This window comes from Mustela erminea, chromosome 1 (assembly GCF_009829155.1).
Source record: "Mustela erminea isolate mMusErm1 chromosome 1, mMusErm1.Pri, whole genome shotgun sequence".
Classification (NCBI taxonomy): domain Eukaryota; kingdom Metazoa; phylum Chordata; class Mammalia; order Carnivora; family Mustelidae; genus Mustela; species Mustela erminea.
In genome coordinates this window covers 98307465-98325603 of record NC_045614.1, presented here as the reverse complement: position 1 = coordinate 98325603, position 18139 = coordinate 98307465, and the positions used below count along the sequence as shown (strand labels likewise).

General features: G+C 39.1%; 1 protein-coding gene, 1 non-coding gene and 1 pseudogene across 7 annotated transcripts in view; 1 reads left to right on the top strand and 2 right to left on the bottom strand.

Annotated features, from left to right (window-relative positions):
- The window catches only part of GOLGB1 (golgin B1), a 120311-nt gene that overhangs the window by 39195 nt on the left and 62977 nt on the right, over positions 1-18139 (top strand). For 5 of the 6 annotated variants that reach the window (XM_032334831.1, XM_032334833.1, XM_032334829.1 and 2 more), the window contains 2 exons: positions 1126-1248; positions 2324-2437. In XM_032334831.1, coding sequence (XP_032190722.1) covers positions 1126-1248; positions 2324-2437 — 237 coding nt within the window. The remainder of the gene's footprint in view (positions 1-1125; positions 1249-2323; positions 2438-18139) is intronic. The other variant, XM_032334832.1, reaches the window with a different exon arrangement.
- Positions 13540-14001, bottom strand: LOC116585496 (annotated as a pseudogene).
- LOC116581738 lies at positions 13966-14099 on the bottom strand. Its single transcript, XR_004282206.1, has one exon. It is a non-coding gene; the product is annotated as a small nucleolar RNA SNORA70 (small nucleolar RNA).

Genomic DNA, 18139 nt, shown 5'->3' with positions numbered 1-18139 from the left:
GAACATATTCCATTTGTGGGAAATGGTCTGAGCAAAATCACAGAGAGAAAAACGAATATGGTACATTTATAGGGAAGGATGTGAGATGCATTTGGCAAATGAGGGACACCAGTGCCTGTACATTTACAACACAGGATTCCAAATTCATAGTAATGTCTGAATTCAGAGAATCAAAACAATTATGAGGATTTTTTTTTCCTACTTAGAAGGAGAGCCATTCAAGATGTCACAAATTGAGAAATTAGCAGTAGTTGAAGGACCAATACAAAATGGGCAGGTTAAGATCAGGTCAGCATGCTCAATTACAGATCTTAAGGAAGTAAATAAGCAGGCATTCATCTACAGACATCCACATCCTCAAAACAAAACTAAACTAAAACAGTGGTACTAAATAGCTCATAGTCAACTTACTTCCATTTTATTCTGTTAAGAGCCAGTTACAAGTGAGGATGATCTAGAAACTAGCAAGTAATGACAGCTGAAAATAGCTGTCTGGGAAGTGGTGTGGATTTGGAAATACATGAAGTTCTTTGGTAGAAGCAGTTCTTTGAAGACTAGCTAACATTCTTGATGAATATGGATGCAGAAATTCTCAGTAAAATACTACCAAAATGAACCAACAATACATTAAGAAAAATCATTCACCATGATCAAATGGGATTTATTCCAGTTGTAGAGAATTTTGAATAAAAGATCTTTTAGCTTGAAGTTTGCCTTACAGGGCATGACAATTTCACTGAATGTGTGTGCTATTAACATGCCTAGGACTTCACAGAAATCTAATTTCACTTTGTAGTTTTAATATTCTAATCTCTGCAGAACTTTTGAAAAATATACCTCTTGTATATTTAAGCATTTCTAATAACCATGCAAATATAATTTTTAATCAGAATTTATATTTGGGCTGATTTCTGAGTTTGATAATAGGATTTCTCTTACATTGGGAAGTTGCTGTTAGGCATACCTATCTCTCTTCCAGCATTCTCATCCTTGACATTAAAAATTTGATTAAAATCTATTGCCTATCAGTTCTTAGTGTTCGTCTTGGAAGAATAGGGTGTGAGTTTTGTTTGTGCAATATTCGGGGAGTGTAACATGTATAGTTTCTTTGGTGTGTGTCTTTAGTTGAGTTCCATGCAGCAGGTGGTCCGAGAGAAAGATGCCCGCTTTGAAACACAAGTTCGTCTTCATGAAGATGAGCTTCTTCAGTTAGTAACCCAGGCAGATGTGGAAACAGAGATGCAACAGGTGTGTTGCTAAAACTTAGTAGAATGACTGTCATTTGGTTAACATTTAAAATGATCACAGCCACTTTTCTACCCTTACATACTGCTCTCCACTTGGTCTTAGTGTGCTCCTTAATTGGCTTCTTTTTGGTGATTTTGTCATCTGTTGCATATTAATATTTATTTTTTCTTGTCCTTACCTTGCCTTTTATGCCTCTAACCAGGTTGTTGGTACTCAAAAGCTGGCTTTAATTTGCAAATGTATGTGGTAGTCAGAAATCAGTTTCTCTTCAGTTTGCCAATTGTAGCTTCATTAAACACCTGATCCAAAGCTTCAAATCAATGAAGCTAGTTTTAAACTTTCAAAAAATTAAATGAAAAGTAGTGATTTTGAAACATAAAGTCTTTTATTAAATGGATTATTCTTAAAAAAATAATTGAGTATACTTTGGAAATTGGCTTCATTGTTTTTATCATCTACTAACTCCAAGGTATTTATTTTTATGTGTGTGTAGTGTAGTGTGGTAACCAGAAGTGCTCTAGTGGTTTTCATGGTTGATCCATTTAATTGTTTTTGAGTGAAAACTTCTTCCATATTCTAAGTAATCCTTCAGAATACACTTTTTGAACTGGAATATTAATGTGTACATGTATTATTGATTTATTTATCCAACAAATGTTTATCGAGTGCATGTCCTATGCATGAAAGCTAGAAGAGAAGGTTCTTGCCTGCATAGAATGCTTTCGTTGGTGAGTGAGATATACATGCACTTATGTTACTGAGGTGTAGGACATTGACTCTATATAGTTTTAAAAGTGGTTGTATCATTTTCTTGAATAGTTAAAAAGACTCCCTAATTCAGGGGCTTGCTTGTGTCTCAGTTTAGCTATTGTCACTCTACTGGAGAAGTCATTTTTGGAGATTCTTTTTTTTGCTGCTGGATGGGGAGCATGGCATGCTGGTGTCCCACTCTTTAATCTGCCATCCTCAACATTCAGAACTCTTAAATACACAAATCTACACAATCTTTTGAAAGGTAAACAGATAACGGTGCTCATTGGTGTAGCACACTGTATCTAAGACATTTCCTTCTCAGAAATTAAAGGTGCTGCAGAGGAAGCTTGAAGAGCATGAAGAAGCCTTATTGGGCCGTGATCAGGTCGTGGGCTTGCTGCAACAGGAGCTGACTACTGCTGAACAGAAAAACCAGGTACTACCTTGTGATCTTTACTGCCTGCCTTGGGAGTGGAGTATTCATTTTCACCTTGTTTTTATTTACTTATTTATTTTTGGGTGTTGGGAAAGGGCAGAGGGGAAGAGAGAGAATCTTTTTTTTTTTTTCAGTGTTACAAAATTAATTGTTTATGCACCACGCCCAGTGCTCCATGCAATACGTGCCCTCCTTAATACCCACCACCAGGCTCCCCCATCCCCTCACCCCACCACCCTCCAAAACCCTCAGTTTGTTTCTTAGCGTCCACAGTCTCTCATTGTTTGTCTCCCACTCCTGCTTCTCCCAACTCACTTCTCCTCTCCATCTCTCAATGTCCTCTGTGTTATTCCTTATACTCCACGAGTAAGTGAAACCATATGATATTTGACTCTCTCTGCTTGATTTATTTCACTCAGCTTAATCTCTTCCAGTCTCGTGCATGTTGATACAAAAATTGGGTATTCATCCTTTCTGATAGAGGCATAATACTCCATTGTATATATGGACCATATCTTCTTTTTCCATTTGTCCATTGAAGGGCATCTTGGTTCTTTCCACAGTTTGGCAATTGTGGCCATTGCTGCTATGAACATTGGGGTACAGATGACCCTTCCTTTTACTACATCTGTATCTTTGGGGTAAATACCCAGTAATGCAATTGTAGGGTCATAGGGAAGCTCTATTTTTCATTTTTTAAAAAGATTTTATTTATTTATTTGACAGACAAAGTGGCTGCACCAACTTGCATTCCCACCAACAGTGTAAGAGGGTTCCCCTTTCTCCACATCCTCTCCCAAAACTTGCTGTTTACCGTCTTGTTAATTTTGGCCACTCTTACTGGTGTAAGGTGGTATCTCAATGTGGTTTTGATTTGAATCTCTCTGATGGCTAGTGTGGACATTGCTGCTATGAACACTAGGGTGCATATGGCCCTTCTTTTCACTACATCTGAATCTTTGGGGTAAATACCCAGTAGTGCAATTGCAGGGTCATAGGGTAGTTCTATTTTTAATTTCTAAAGGAATCTCCGCACTGTTTTCCAAAGTGGCTGCACCAACTTGCATTCCCACCAACAGTGTAAGAGGGTTCCCCTTTCTCCACATCCCCTCCAACACTTGTTGTTTACTGTTTTGTTAATTTTGGCCATTCTAACTGGTGTCAGGTGGTATCTCAATGTGGTTTTGATTTGAATCTCCCTGATTGCTAATGATGAACATTTTTTCATGTGTGTGTTACCCTTTGTATGTCTTCTTTGGAGAAGTGTCTGTTCATGTCTTCTGTCCATTTTTTGACATGGTTATCTGTTTTGTGTGTGCTGAGTTTGAGGAGTTTTTTATAGATCTTGTGTATCAGCCGTTTGTCTGTAGTGTTATTTGTGATTATCTTCTCCCATTCTGTGGGTTGCCTCTTTGTTTTGTTGACTGTTTCCTTTGCTGTGCAGAAGCTTTTGATTTTGATGAAGTCCCACAGGTTCATTTTCGCTTTTGTTTTCTTTGCCTTTGAAGACATGTCTTGAAAGAAGTTGCTGTGGCCAATGTCAAAGAGGTTACTGCCTATGTTCTGCTCTAGGATTTTGATAAATTCCTGCCTCACATTGAGGTCTTTTATCCATTTCGATTTATCTTTGTGTATGGTGTAAGAGAATGGTTGAGTTTCATTCTTCTATACATAGCTGTCCAATTTTCCCAGCACCATTTATTGAAGAGACTGTCTTTTTTCCACTGTGTATTTTTTCCTGCTTTGTGGAAGATTATTTGACCATAGAGTTGAGGGTCCATATCTGGGCTCTCTACTCTGTTCCACTGGTCTATGTGTTTATTTTTATGCCAGTACCATGCTGTCTTGGTGATCACAGTTTTGCAGTAAAGCTTGAAATCAGGCAATGTGATGCCCCCAGTTTTGTTTTTCTTTTTCAACATTTCCTTAGCAACTCGGGGTATCTTCTGGTACCATATAAATTTTAGGATTGTTTGTTCCAGCTCTTTAAAAAATGGCAGTGGAATTTTGATTGAGATGGCTTTGAAAGTATAGATTGCCCTAGGCAGTATAGACATATTAACAATGTTAGTATAGACATATTGTTAATATGTCTATACTTCCAATCTATGAGCATGGAATGCTCTTCTATCTTTTTATGTCTTTTTCAATTTCTTTCATGAGTGTTCTGTAGTTACTTGAGTACAGATCCTTTACCTCTTTGGTTAAGTTTATTCCCAGGTATGTTATGGTTCTTGGTGCTATAGTAAATGGAATCAATTCTCTAATTCCCCTTTCTATATTTTCATTGTTAGTGTATAAGATAGCAACTGATTGCTGGACATTGATTTTGTATCCTGCCACATTACTGAATTGTTGTATGAGGTCTAGTAGTTTGGGGGTGGAGTCATTTAGGTTTTTCATATAAAGTATCATGTCATCTGCGAAGAGAGAGAGTTTGACTTCTTCTTGCTTATTTGAATACCTTTTATTTTTGTTGTGTGATTGCTGTTGCTAGGACCTCTAGTACTATGTTGAACAACAGTGGCAAGAGTGGACATCCTTGTCGTGTTACTGATCTCAAAGGAAGACTGTCTGCTTTTCCCCATTGAGAATATATTTGCTGTGGGTTTTTCGTAGATTTAATGAAGGTGAGGAATGTTTTCTCTATCCCTATACTTTGAAGCATTTTAATCAGAACAGATGCTTTATCTTGTCAATTGAGAGGACCATGTGATTCTTCTCTCTTCTCTTATTGATTTATTCTATCACATTGATTGATTTGTGAATGTTGAACCACCCTTATATCCCATGGATGAATCCCACCTGGTCATGGTGGACAATCTTTTTTTTTTTTAATTTTTAAAATTTGTGTTCAGCGTAACAGTATTCATTGTTTTTGCACCACACCCAGTGCTCCATGCAATACGTGCTCTCTCCAGTACCCACCACCTGGTTCCCCCAACCTCCCACCCCCGCCCCTTCAGCCCCCTCAGATTGTTTTTCAGAGTCCATAGTCTCTCATGGTTCACCTCCCCTTTTGATTTCCCTCAACTCCCTTCTCCTCTCTAACTCCCCTTGTCCTCCATGCTATTTGTTATGCTCCACAAATAAGTGAAACCATGTGATAATTGACTCTCTCTGCTTGACTTATTTCACTCAGCATAATCTCTTCCAGTCCCGTCCATGTTGCTACAAAAGTTGGGTATTCATCATTTCTGATGGAGGCATAATACTCCATAGTGTATATGGACCACATCTTCCTTATCCATTTGTCTGTTGAAGGGCATCTTGGTTCTTTCCACGGTTTGGCGACCGTGGCCATTGCTGCTGTAAACACTGGGGTACAGATGGCCCTTCTTTTCACGACATCTATATCTTTGGGGTGAATACCCAGTAGGGCAATTGCAGGGTCATAGGGAAGCTCTATTTTTATTTTCTTGAGGAATCTCCACACTGTTCTCCAACGTGGCTGCACCAACTTGCATTCCCACCAACAGTGTAAGAGGGTTCCCCTTTCTCCACATCCCCTCCAACACATGTTGTTTCCTGTCTTGCTAATTTTGGCCATTCTAACTGGTGTAAGGTGGTATCTCAATGTGGCTTTAATTTGAATCTCCCTGATGGCTAGTGATGATGAACATTTTTTCATGTGTCTGATAGCCATTTGTATGTCTTCATTGGAGAAGTGTCTGTTCATATCTTCTGCCCATTTTTTGATATGATTGTCTGTTTTGTGTGTGTTGAGTTTGAGGAGTTCTTTATAGATCCTGGATATCAACCTTTTGTCTGTGCTGTCATTTGCAAATATCTTGCCTCTTTGTTTTGTTGACTGTTTCCTTGGCTTTACAGAAGCTTTTGATTTTGATGAAGTCCCAAAAGTTCATTTTTGCTTTTGTTTCCTTTGCCTTTGGAGACATATCTTGAAAGAAGTTGCTGTGGCTGATATCAAAGAGGTTACTGCCTATATTCTCCTCTAGGATTCTGATGATTCCTGTCTCATGTTGAGGTCTTTTATCTGTTTTGAGTTTATCTTTGTGTACGGTGTAAGAGAATGGTCTAGTTTCATTCTTCTACAAATAGCTGTCCAGTTTTCCCAGCATCATTTATTGAAGAGATTGTCTTTTTTCCCCACTGTATATTTTTTCCTGTTTTGTCAAGGATTATTTGACCATAGAGTTGAGGGTCCATATCTGGGCTCTCTACTCTGTTCCACTGGTCTATGTGTCTATTTTTATGCCAGTACCATGCTGTCTTGGTGATCACAGCTTTGTAGTAAAACTTGAAATCAGGTAACATGACGCCCCCAGTTTTATTTTTGTTTTTCAGCATTTCCTTAGCGATTCGGGGTCTCTTCTGATTCCATACAAATTTTTGGATTATTTGCTCCAGCTCTTTGAAAATTACCAGTGGAATTTTGATCGGAATGGCACTAAAAGTATAGATTGCTCTAGGCGGTATAGACATTTTAACAATGTTTATTCTTCTGATCCAAGAGCATGGAATGGTCTTCTATCTTTTTGTGTCTTCTTCAGTTTCTTTGATGAGTGTTCTGTAGTTCCTCGAGTACAGATCCTTTACCTCTTTGGTTAGGTTTATTCCCAGGTATCTTATGGTTCTTGGTGCTATAGTAAATGAAGTCAATTCTCTAATTTCCCTTTCTGTATTTTCATTGCTAGTGTATAAGGAAGCCACTGATTTCTGCACATTGACTTTGTATCCTGCCACATTCTGAATTGTTATATGAGTTCTAGTAATTTGGAGGTGGAGTCTTTTGGGTTTTCCATATAAAGAATCATGTCATCTGCAAAGAGAGAGTTTGACTACTTCTTTACCAATTTGAATACCTTTTATTTCTCTTTGTTGTCTGATTGCTGTTGCTAGGGCTTCTAATACTATGTTGAACAAGAGTGTTCAACACTCCTTGTTGTGTTCCTGATCTCAACGGGAAGGCTGTGAGCTTTTTCCCATTGAGGATGGTATTTGCTGTGGGTCTTTCATAGATAGATTTTATGAAGTTCAGGAATGTTCCCTCTATCCCTATACTTTGAAGCGTTTTAATCAGGAATGGATGCTGGATTTTGTCAAATACTTTTTCTGCATCAATTGAGAGGACCAATGTGGTTCTTCTCTCTTTTCTTATTGATTTGTTCTATCACACTGATTGGTTTGAGAATGTTGAACCATCCTTGTAGCCCAAGATTGAATCCCACCTGGTCATGGTGGACAATCTTTTTAATGTACTGTTGAATTCTATTTCCTAGGATCTTGTCGAGAATCTTGGCATCCATATTTATCAGGGATATTGGTTATTTGGGATATTGGATATTTCAATATCAGGGGTATTGAAATTCTCCTTTTTGGTGGGGACTTTGCCTGGTTCTGGGATCACGGTAATGCTGACTTCATAAAAAGAGTCTGGAAGTTTTCCTTCTGTATCTATTTTTTGAAACACCTTCAAGAGAATAGGCATTATTTCTTCTTTGAATGCTTGTTATAATTCTCCAGGGAATCCATCAGGTCCTGGGCTCTTGTGTTTTGGCAGGTTTTTGATCACTGCTTCACTCTATTTACTAGATATTGGTCTATTCCAGTTGTCAGTTTCTTCCTGATTCAGTTTTGGAAGTTTATCGTTTTCCAGGAATGCACCCATTTCTTGTAGGTTGCTTAACTTACTGGTGTATAACCATTGATGAGAATTTCTGATGATTGTTTCCAATTCCTTGGTGTTAGTTGTGATCTCTCCCTTTTCACTCATAATTTTATTAATTTGGATCCTCACTCTTTTCTTTTGGATTAGTTTGGCCAATGGTTTATCGATCTTAATGATCTTTCAAAAAACCAGCTTCTAGTTTTGTTGATATGTTCTACTGTATCTCTAGTTTCTATCTCATTGATCTCTTCTCTAATCTTGATTAGTTCCCTTCTTGTTTGTGGTGTGGGCTTAATTTGTTGTTGGTTCTCCAGTTCTTGAAGGTGTAGAGATAGCTTCTGTGTTCTGGATTTTTTAGTTTTTTTGAGGAAGGCTTGGATGGCTATGTATTTCCCCCTTAGGACCGCCTTTGCCATATCCCATAGGTTTTGGACTGAAGTGTCTTCATTCTCATTGGTTTCCAGGAATTAAGTTCTTTGATTTCCTGGGTGATCAAAAGCATCTTAAGCAGGGTGGTCTTTACCTTGGAGTTTGAATTCCTTTTAAGCCTTCTTATGGTTAAATTCCAATTTCAAAGCATTATGGTCTGAGAATATACAGGGAATAATCTCAGTCTTTTGATATCGGTTGAGCCCTGATTTGTGATCTAGCATGTGGTCTGTTCTGGAGAAAGTTCCATGTGCACGTGAGAAGAATGAGTATTCTGTTGTTTTAGGGTGGAATGTTCTGTATATATCTATGAAGTCCATCTGGTCCAATGTGTCATTCAGTGCTTTTGTTCCTTTATTGATTTTCTGCTTTGATGATCTGTTAGTGAGAGTGATGTGGTAAGATCCCCTAGTATTAATGTATTCATATCAATATGACTATTTTGATTAACAGTTGTCTTATGTAGTAGGCTGCTCCTGTATTGGGGACATAAATATTTACAATTGTTAGATCGTCTTGGTGGATAGACTCTTTAAGAATGATGTAGTGTCCTTCTTTATTTCTGACTATAGTTTTTAGTTTAAAATCTAATTTATCTGATATGAGAATCACTACCCCAGCTTTCTTTTGAGGCCCTTTGGTATGAAAGATGCTTCTCCATCCCTTCACTTTCAGTCTGGATGTATCCTTAGGTTCCAGATGGGTCTCTTACAGGCAAATATGGACGGGTCCTGTTTTATCCAGTCTGCAACACTGTGCTGTTTTATGGGAGTATTTAGGCTGTTCACGTTGAGAGTGATGATTGAAAGATATGTTTTTATTGTCATCACGTTGCCTGTGAAGTCCTTGTTTCTGTAGATTATCTCTGCAAATTTCTGTTCTATGACACTCTTGGGTTCTTTCTTCTTTTATAGAGCCCCGGTTACTATTTCTTGCAGTGCCAGCTTGGTGGTCACATACTCTTTTAAACCCTGCTGGTCTTGGAAACTCTTTATCTCTCCATCCATTTTGAATGTCAGCCTTGCTGAATAAAGTATGCTTGGCTGCATGTTCTTCTAATTAAGTGCCCTGAATATGTCTTGCCAGCCTTTTCTGGCTTTCCAGGTTTCTGTGGACAGGTCTGATGTTATTCTGATGGGCCTTCCTCTTTATGTAAGGAATCTCTTCCCCGATTTCCTCTCAAAAGCTCTTGTCTAAAATTATGATTCGTCAGTCTTATAGTCAAGTGCCTCAAGTCTTTCTAGATTTGTTGATCTTTGGGGGTATTCTTTCTACCCCTAGGACACAAACAGTAGTTCCATTCCCCAGATTGGAAAAATTTTCATGGAAAATTTGTTAAACTATATCTTCTAGTCTTCTTTCCTTCTTCTCCCCCTCAGGGATACCAGTAATTTTGATGTTGGAACGTTTCATGGCATCATTTAATTTCCTAATTCTGTTTTCATGGCTTCTAAACTGTTTGTTCCAGGCCTCCTCCTCATCCTTTTTCTCTATCAGTTTGTCCTCTAGAACATTAATTCTATCTTCTGCCTCAGTTACCCTAGCTGTTAGAGTATTTAGGTTAGATTGGATCTCATTGATAGCATTTAAAAAAAAATTAGTAGTTTTTTTTTTCCTGGGTGTGGGATACATTGATGCTTGTTATACTGTTTTTTTTTTAAATTTTTGAATTTTTTTATTAACATATAATGTATTACTAGCCCCAGGGGTACAGGTCTGTGAATCGCCAGGTTTATACACTTCACAGCACTCACCGTAGCACATACCCTGCCTAATTCCCATAACCTAATCACCCTCTCCCTACCCACTCCCCTGGCAAATTTCAGTTTGTTTTGTGAGATTAAGTCTCTTATGGTTTGTCTCCCTCCCAATCCCATCTTGTTTCATTTATTCTTTTCCTACCCCCCAAATCCTCCACATTGCCTCTCCACATCCTCATATCAGGGAGATGGTGTATGATAGTTGTCTTTCTCTGATTAACTTACTTCGCTCAGCATAATACCCTCTAGTTCCATCCACGTCTTCACAAATAATAAGGTTTCATTTCTTTTGATGGCTGCATAGTATTCCATTGTATGTATTTACCACATCTTTTTTTTTTCATATTCCTGTTTTGTTTTTTATTTTTTAATTTTTTATAAACATATAATGTATTTTTATCCCCAGGGGTACAGGTTTGTGAATCGCCAGGTTTACACACTTCACAGCACTCACCATAGCACATACCCTCCTCAATGTCCATAACCCCACCCCCCTCTCCCAAACCCCCTCCCCCCAGCAGCCCTCAGCTTGTTTTGTGAGATTAAGAGTCACTTATGGGGGGCACCTGGGTGGCTCAGTGGGTTAAGCCTCTGCCTGCGGCTCAGGGCATGGTCCTGGGGTCCTGGGATCGAGCCCCGCATCGGGCTCTCTGCTCTGCAGGAAGCCTGCTTCCTTCTCTCTCTGCCTGCCTCTCTGCCTACTTGTAATCTCTGTCAAATAAATAAATAAAATCTTTAAAAAAAAAAAAAAAAGAGTCACTTATGGTTTGTCTCCCTCCCAATCCCATCTTGTTTCATTCATTCTTCTCCTACCCCCTTAACCCCCCATGTTGCATCTCCACTTCTCATATCAGGGAGATCATATGATAGTTGTCTTTCTCCGATTGACTTATTTCTCTAAGCATGATACCCTCTAGTCCCATCCACGTCATCGCACATATTACCACATCTTTATCCATTCATCTGTCGATGGACATCTAGGTTCTTTCCATAGTTTGGCTATAGTGGACATTGCTGCTATAAACATTCAGGTGCACGTGCCCCTTCGGATCACTACATTTGTAGCTTTAGGGTAAATACCCAGTAGTGCAATTGCTGCGTCATAGGGTAGCTCTATTTTCAACTTTTTGAGAAACCTCCATACTGTTTTCCAGAGTGGTTGCACCTGCTTTCATTCTCACCAACAGTGTAGGAGGGTTCCCCTTTCTCCACATCCTTGCCAGCATCTGTCATTGCCTGACTTACTAATTTTAGCCATTGTGACTGCTGTGAGGTGATATCTCATTGTGGTTTTGATTTGTATTTCCCTGATGCCAAGTGATGTGGAGCACTTTTTCATGTGTCTGTTGGCCATCTGGATGTTTCTTTGCAGAAATGTCTGTTCATGTCCTCTGCCCATTTCTTGATTGGATTATTTGTTCTTTGGGTGTTGAGTTTGCTAAGCTCTTTATAGATTTTAGATACTAGCCCTTTATCTGATAGGTTGTTTGCAAATATCTTCTCCCATTCTGTCATTTGTCTTTTGGTTTTGTTAACTGTTTCCTTTGCTGTGCAAAAGCTCTTGATTTTGATGAGGTCCCAATAGTTCATTTTTGCCCTTGCTTCCCTTGCCTTCAGCAATGTTCCTAGGAAGAAGTTGTTGTGGCTGAGGTCAAAGAGGTTGCTGCCTGTGTTCTCAAGGATTTTGATGGGTTCCTTTCTCACATTAAGGTCTTTCATCCATTTTGAGTCTTATGTTCATGTGTGGTGTAAGGAAATGGGCCAGTTTCATTTTTCTGCATGTGGCTGTCCAATTTTCCCAACAGCATTTGTTGAAGAGACTGTCTTTTTTCCTTTGAACATTCTTTCCTGCTTTGTCGAAGATTAGTTGACCATAGAGTTGAGGGTCTATTTCTGGGCTCTCTGTTATTTTCCATTGAGCTCTTTGTCTGTTTTTGTTCCAGTACCATACTGACTTGATGAATACAGCTTTGTAATAGAGCTTGAAGTCTGGAATTGTGATACCACCAACTTTGGCTTTCTTTTTCATTATTCCTCTGGCTATTTGAGGTCTTTTCTGGTTCCACATAAATTTTAGGATTATTTGCTCCATTTCTTTGAAAAAAATGGATGGCATTTTGATAGGGATTGCATTAAACGTGTGGATTGCTTTAGGTAGCATAGACATTTTCACAATATTTGCTCTTCTAACCCATGAGCATGGAACATTTTTCCATTTCTTTGTGTCTTCCTCAATTTCTTTCATGAGTACTTTATAGTTTTCTGAGTATAGATTCTTTGCCTCTTTGGTTAGGTTTATTCCTAGGTATCGTATGGTTTTGGGTACAATTGTAAATGGGATTGACTCCTTATTTCTTTTTCTTCTGTCTTGTTGTTGGTGTATAGAAATGCAACTGATTTCTGTGCATTGATTTTATATTCTGACACTTTACTGAATTCCTGTACACGTTCTGGCAGATTTGGAGTGGAGTCTTTTGGGTTTTCCACATATACTGTCATATCATCTGCAAAGAGGGAGAGTTTGACTTCTTCTTTGCCAATTCGGATGCTTTAATTTCTTTTTGTTGTCTGACTGTTGAGGCTAGGACTTCTAGTACTATGTTGAATAGCAGTGGTGATAATGGACATCTCTGCCATGTTCCTGGCCTTAGTAGAAAAGCTCTCAGTTTTTCTCCATTGAGAATGATATTCACAGTGGGTTTTTCATAGATGGCTTTGATGATATTGAGGTATGTACTCTTTATCCCTACACTATAAAGAGTTTTGATCAAGAAAGGATGCTGTACTTTGTCAAAAGCTTTTTCAGCATCTATTGAGAGTATCATATAGTTCTTGTTCTTTCTTTTATTAATTTATTTTATCACATTGATTGATTTGAGGATATTGAACCAAACTTGCAGCCCAGGATAAATCCCACTTGGTCATGGTGAATAATCCTTTTAGTGTACTGTTGGATCCTATTGGCTAGTATATTGGTGAGAATTTTCACATCTGTGTTCATCAAGGACATTGGTCTGTAATTCTCTTTTTTGATGGGATCCTTGTCTGGTTTTGGGATCAAGGTAATTCTGGCCTCATAAAATCAGTTTGGAAGTTTTCCTTCCATTTATATTTTTTGAACAGTTCAGCAGAATAGGTATGTATTCTTCTTTAAATGTTTGGTAGAATTCCCCTGGGAAGCTGTCTGGCCCTGGCCTCTTGTTTGTTTGGAGATTTTTGATGACCGGTTCAATCTCCTTAATGGTTATGGGTCTGTTCAGGTTTTCTTTTGTTTTTTTTTCTTTTTTGACAGGAAGTTGGGTTTATTGGTGGGCATGAATATGACGGGAAGGGGTAGTGCTAAGGTTCTCATGAGTGCAGAGCCCTCCATTTGTCCAAGGGACCACGGTTAGGGATGTATTTGACCCCACAGCCATCTGGGATAAGCCGCTTTTCAGCCACCATGTCTTCAAATTCATCCGCATTACGTTTTCATTATCAGTTGTTTCCATGTGGATCTTCTGGTGGCCAGGGAACTTGAACTTGGCCCTGCGTAGGGCATCAATCTCATGCTCCTTGTTCTGCAGCTTGGTACGGATGGACATGATGACTTGGCCAATGTGGACCCTGGCTACTGTGCCCTGGGGCTTTCCAAAGGCACCCCGCATACCTGTCTGCAGCCTAAATTGGAGATAGCCATGAGGTCAGACCCCAGCATCCACCAAAAGGGCTGTCTCCAAGGTCCCTTAGGGCAACCCATACAATCAACAGGCTGCATGCACTACCGAGGAGGCTACTGTTTGCAGCCATGGCACACTGGGCCCCCACAGACAAAGAACACAGTCAGCTTAATTGGCTGCAGACTGTTCAGGTATTCTATTTCTTCCTGGTTCAGTTGTGATAGTTTATATGTCTCTAGGAATTTCTCCATTTCTTCCAGATTGTGAAATTTGCTGGCGTATAGTTGCTTATAATATGTTCTTATAATTGTTTGTATTTCTTTGGTGCTGGTTGTGATCTCTCCTCTTACCTTCATGATTTTATTTATTTGGGTCCTTTCTCTTTTCTTTTTGATAAGTCTGGCCAGGGTTTTATCAATCTTATTAATTCTTTCAAAGAACCAGCTCCTAGTTTCGTTAATTTGTTCTATTGGGTTTTTTTGTTTGTTTGTTTCCATTTCCTTGATTTCTGCTCTGATCCTTATTATTTCTCTTCTTCTGCTGGGTTTAGGCTTTCTCTGTTGTTCTTTCTTCAGCTCCTTTAGGGGTAGGGGTAGGTTGTGTATTTGAGACCTTTCTTGTTTCTAGAGAAAGGCTTGTACTGCTATATATTTTCCTCTCAGGACTGCCTTTGCTGTGTCCCACGGTTTTTGGACCGTTACGTTTTCATTATCAGTTGTTTCCATGAATTTTTTTCAATTCTTCTTTAATTTCTTGGTTGACCCATTCATTCTTTAGAAGGATGCTCTTTAGTTCCATGTATTTGGGTTCTTTCCAACTTTCCTCTTGAGTTCTAGCTTCAGAGCATCGTTGTCTGAAAATATGCAAAGAATCATCCCAGTCTTTTGATACTGGTTGAGACCTGATTTATGACCCAGGATGTGATGTATTCTGGAGAATGTTCCCATGTGCACTAGAGAAGAATGTATATTCTGTTGCATTGGGATGGAATGTTCTAAATATATCTGTGATGTCCATCTGGTCCAGTGTGTCATTTAAGGCCTTTATTTCCTTGTTGATCTTTTGTTTGGATAATCTGTCCATTTCAGTGAGGGGAGTGTTAAAGTCCTCTGCTATTATTGTATTATTGTCAATGTGTTTCTTTGATTTTGTTATTTGGTTTTTATAGTTGGCTTCTCCCATGTTAGGGGCATAGATATTTACAATTGTTAGATCTTCTTGTTGGGCAGACCCTTTGAGTATGATATGGTGTCCTTCCTCATCTCTTATTATAGTCTTTGGCTTAAAATCTAATTGATCTGATATAAGGATTGCCACCCCAGCTTTCTTTTGATGTCCATTAGCATGGACATTAAATCTGGAGGTGTCTTTGGGTCTGAAATGGGTTTCTTGTAGACAGCATATTGATACTTTTTTTTAAAAAATCCATTCTGATACTCTGTGTCTTTTGACTGTGGCATTTAGCCTATTTACATTCAGGGTAACTATTGACAGACATGAATTTAGTGCCATTGTATTGCCTGTAAGATGACTGTTACTGTCTATTGTCTCTGTTCTTTTCTGGTCTACTACTTTTAGGCTCTCTCTTTGCTTAGAGGACCCTTTCAATATTTCCTGTAGAGCTGGTTTGGTGTTTACAAATTCTTTTAGTTTTTGTTTGTCCTGGAAGCTTTTTATCTCTCCTTGTATGTTCAGTGATAGCCTAGCTGGATATAGTATTCTTGGCTCTGTGTTTTTCTTGTTTAGTGCTCTGAATATATCATGCCAGTTCTTTCTGTCCTGCCAGGTCTCTGTGGATAAGTCTGCTGCCAGTCTAATATTTTTTACTGTTGCATGTTACAGACTTCCTGTCCCAGGCTGCTTTCAGGTTTTTCTCTTTGTCCCTAAGACTTGTAAATTTTACTATTAGATAACAGGGTGTGGACCTATTCTTACTGATTTGGAAGGGGGTTCTCTGTGCCTCCTGGATTTTGATGCTGGTTCCCTGTGCCGTATTATGGAAATTCTCTATAATAATTCTCTCCAATATATCTTCTCCTCCCCCCTCTCTTTCTTCTTCTTCTGGAATCCCAATTATTCTAATGTTGTTTCGTCTTATGGTATCACTTATCTCTCGAATTCTCCCCTTGTGGTCCAGTAGTTGTTTGTCTCTCTTTTGCTCAGCTTCTTTATTCTCTGTCATTTGGTCTTCTATATCACTATTTCTCTCTTCTGCCTCATTTATCCTAGCAGTAAGAGCCTCCATTTTTGTTTGCACCTCAATAATAGGTTTTTTGATTTCTGCTTGGTTTGATTTTAGTTCTTTTATTTCTCCAGAAAGGGCTTTTCTTTCTCTAGACAGTATTTCTCTAATATCTTCCATGCTTTTTTTGAGCCCAGCTAACAGCTTGAAAATCGTCATTCTGAACTCTAGATCTGACATATTACCAATATCCATATTGATTAGGTTCCTAGCCTTCGGTACTGCCTCTTGTTCTTTATTTTGTGGTGAGTTTTTCTGCCTTGTCATTTTATCCAGGTAAGAATATATGAAGGAGCAGATAAAATACTAAAAGGGTGGCAAAGACCCCAGGAAAATGTGCTTTAACCAAATCAGAAGGGACCCCAAATTGTGGGGGGAAGAAAGGGGGTAAAAAGATGTTAAGGAAAAAAAAATTTCAAAAAGAAAAAATATAAAAAAGTATATATATATATATATATATTAGACTGGTGAATAGAACAGGGTCACCCATTTAATTTGGGGAGTATTTTGGTCTCTTAAAAGAATCTTCCTCCCACAATTTAAAGAATGAAAAACATATATAAGGGTAAAGACAATGAAGGGATGGAATATGGCTATAAAGATGAAAATTGAAAAAAAAAATTCTAAAAAGATGTTGATAAGATAAGTTGGTTGGGAGAATAAAGAAAAAGAAAATGTGGAGAATTTGCTCAGGCTGGAGACTACAACAAAGCCGTGTGCTAGGTTGAGGGTATATTTTGACCTACTAGAAGAAGTTGTATCCCAAAATTTTTTGGAAGAAAAAACCCTATGTGTATACAAAAAATAAAGTTAGATAAAATGAAGGATAAAATATGACTATAATAATGAAGGTTCAAAAAAAATTTTTTTTTTTTTTTATGAAAGGTATTAGGATAAACTAGTTAAAAAACTTTGAAAGAGGAAAGGGTAAAAGTTAAAAAAAATTTTTAGCAGACGAAAAAAATAAGAAAAATTAATTAACTTTGCAAGGCTAAAAAATCATGGGGAGAAAGCCATGAATTCCATGCTTTGCTTTCTCCTCTTCTGGATTCTGCTGTTCTCCTTGGTAAGTGAACTTGGTCTTGGCTGGATTTCTTGCTGATCTTCGGGGGGAGGGGCCTGTTGTAGTGATTCTCAAATGTCTTTGCCCCAGGCGGAATTGCACCACCCTTACCAGAGGCCAGGCTAAGTAATCCGCTTGGGTTCGCTTTTGGGAGCTTTTGTTCCCTGAACGCTTTCCATAGAGCTCTGGAGGACGGGAATGAAAATGGCAGCCTCCCAATCTCCGGCCTGGAGGAGCCGAGAGCTCGGGGTCCCAGTCCTCAGTGAGCCCTCAGAGAAAAGTGCTCAATCAGTCCCATCTCCCTGGCCTCTGGCTGCGCTTCCAGCTAACCCAGCCTGTGACCAAGCATCTCTGTCTTTGGCACACAGCCCCGCCTGGAGTCTTCAAACCCCTCAGATCCCTTTGCTCTTCCGGGGGCGGGGGGCTCTCCCTGAATCTTGTGGGGTCCCTGCTCACAGAGCAGTGGCCAGTACCACAGATCTCAATTTAAGGTAACCCTCACTTGAGAGTTCACTCCTCGGCTCTTGTCTCTGTAGCCGGCTTCCCTGCTTAAATACCTGTGAGTTCAGGTATTTAAGACACTCAGACACTCCCAATCCTTCTGTGACCCTGCGGGACCTGAGGCTGCACTGTCCCTGCATGGGCTTCACCCCAGCTTAGCCTCTGGAGCGATGTCCCTCAGTGGAGCAGACTTTTAAAAGTTCTGATTTTGTGCTCTGTTGCTCTGCCGCTTGCTGGGAGCCGGCCCCTCTTTCCACGGTCTATCTTCCGGTCGCTTTGGATTCACTTCTCCGCTGATCTTACCTTTCAGAAAGTGGTCGATTTTCTGTTTCTAGAATTGCTGCTCTTCTTCTCTTCGATCTCCTGTTGGATTTGTAGGTGTTCAGAGTGGTTTGATAACTATCTAGCTGATCTCC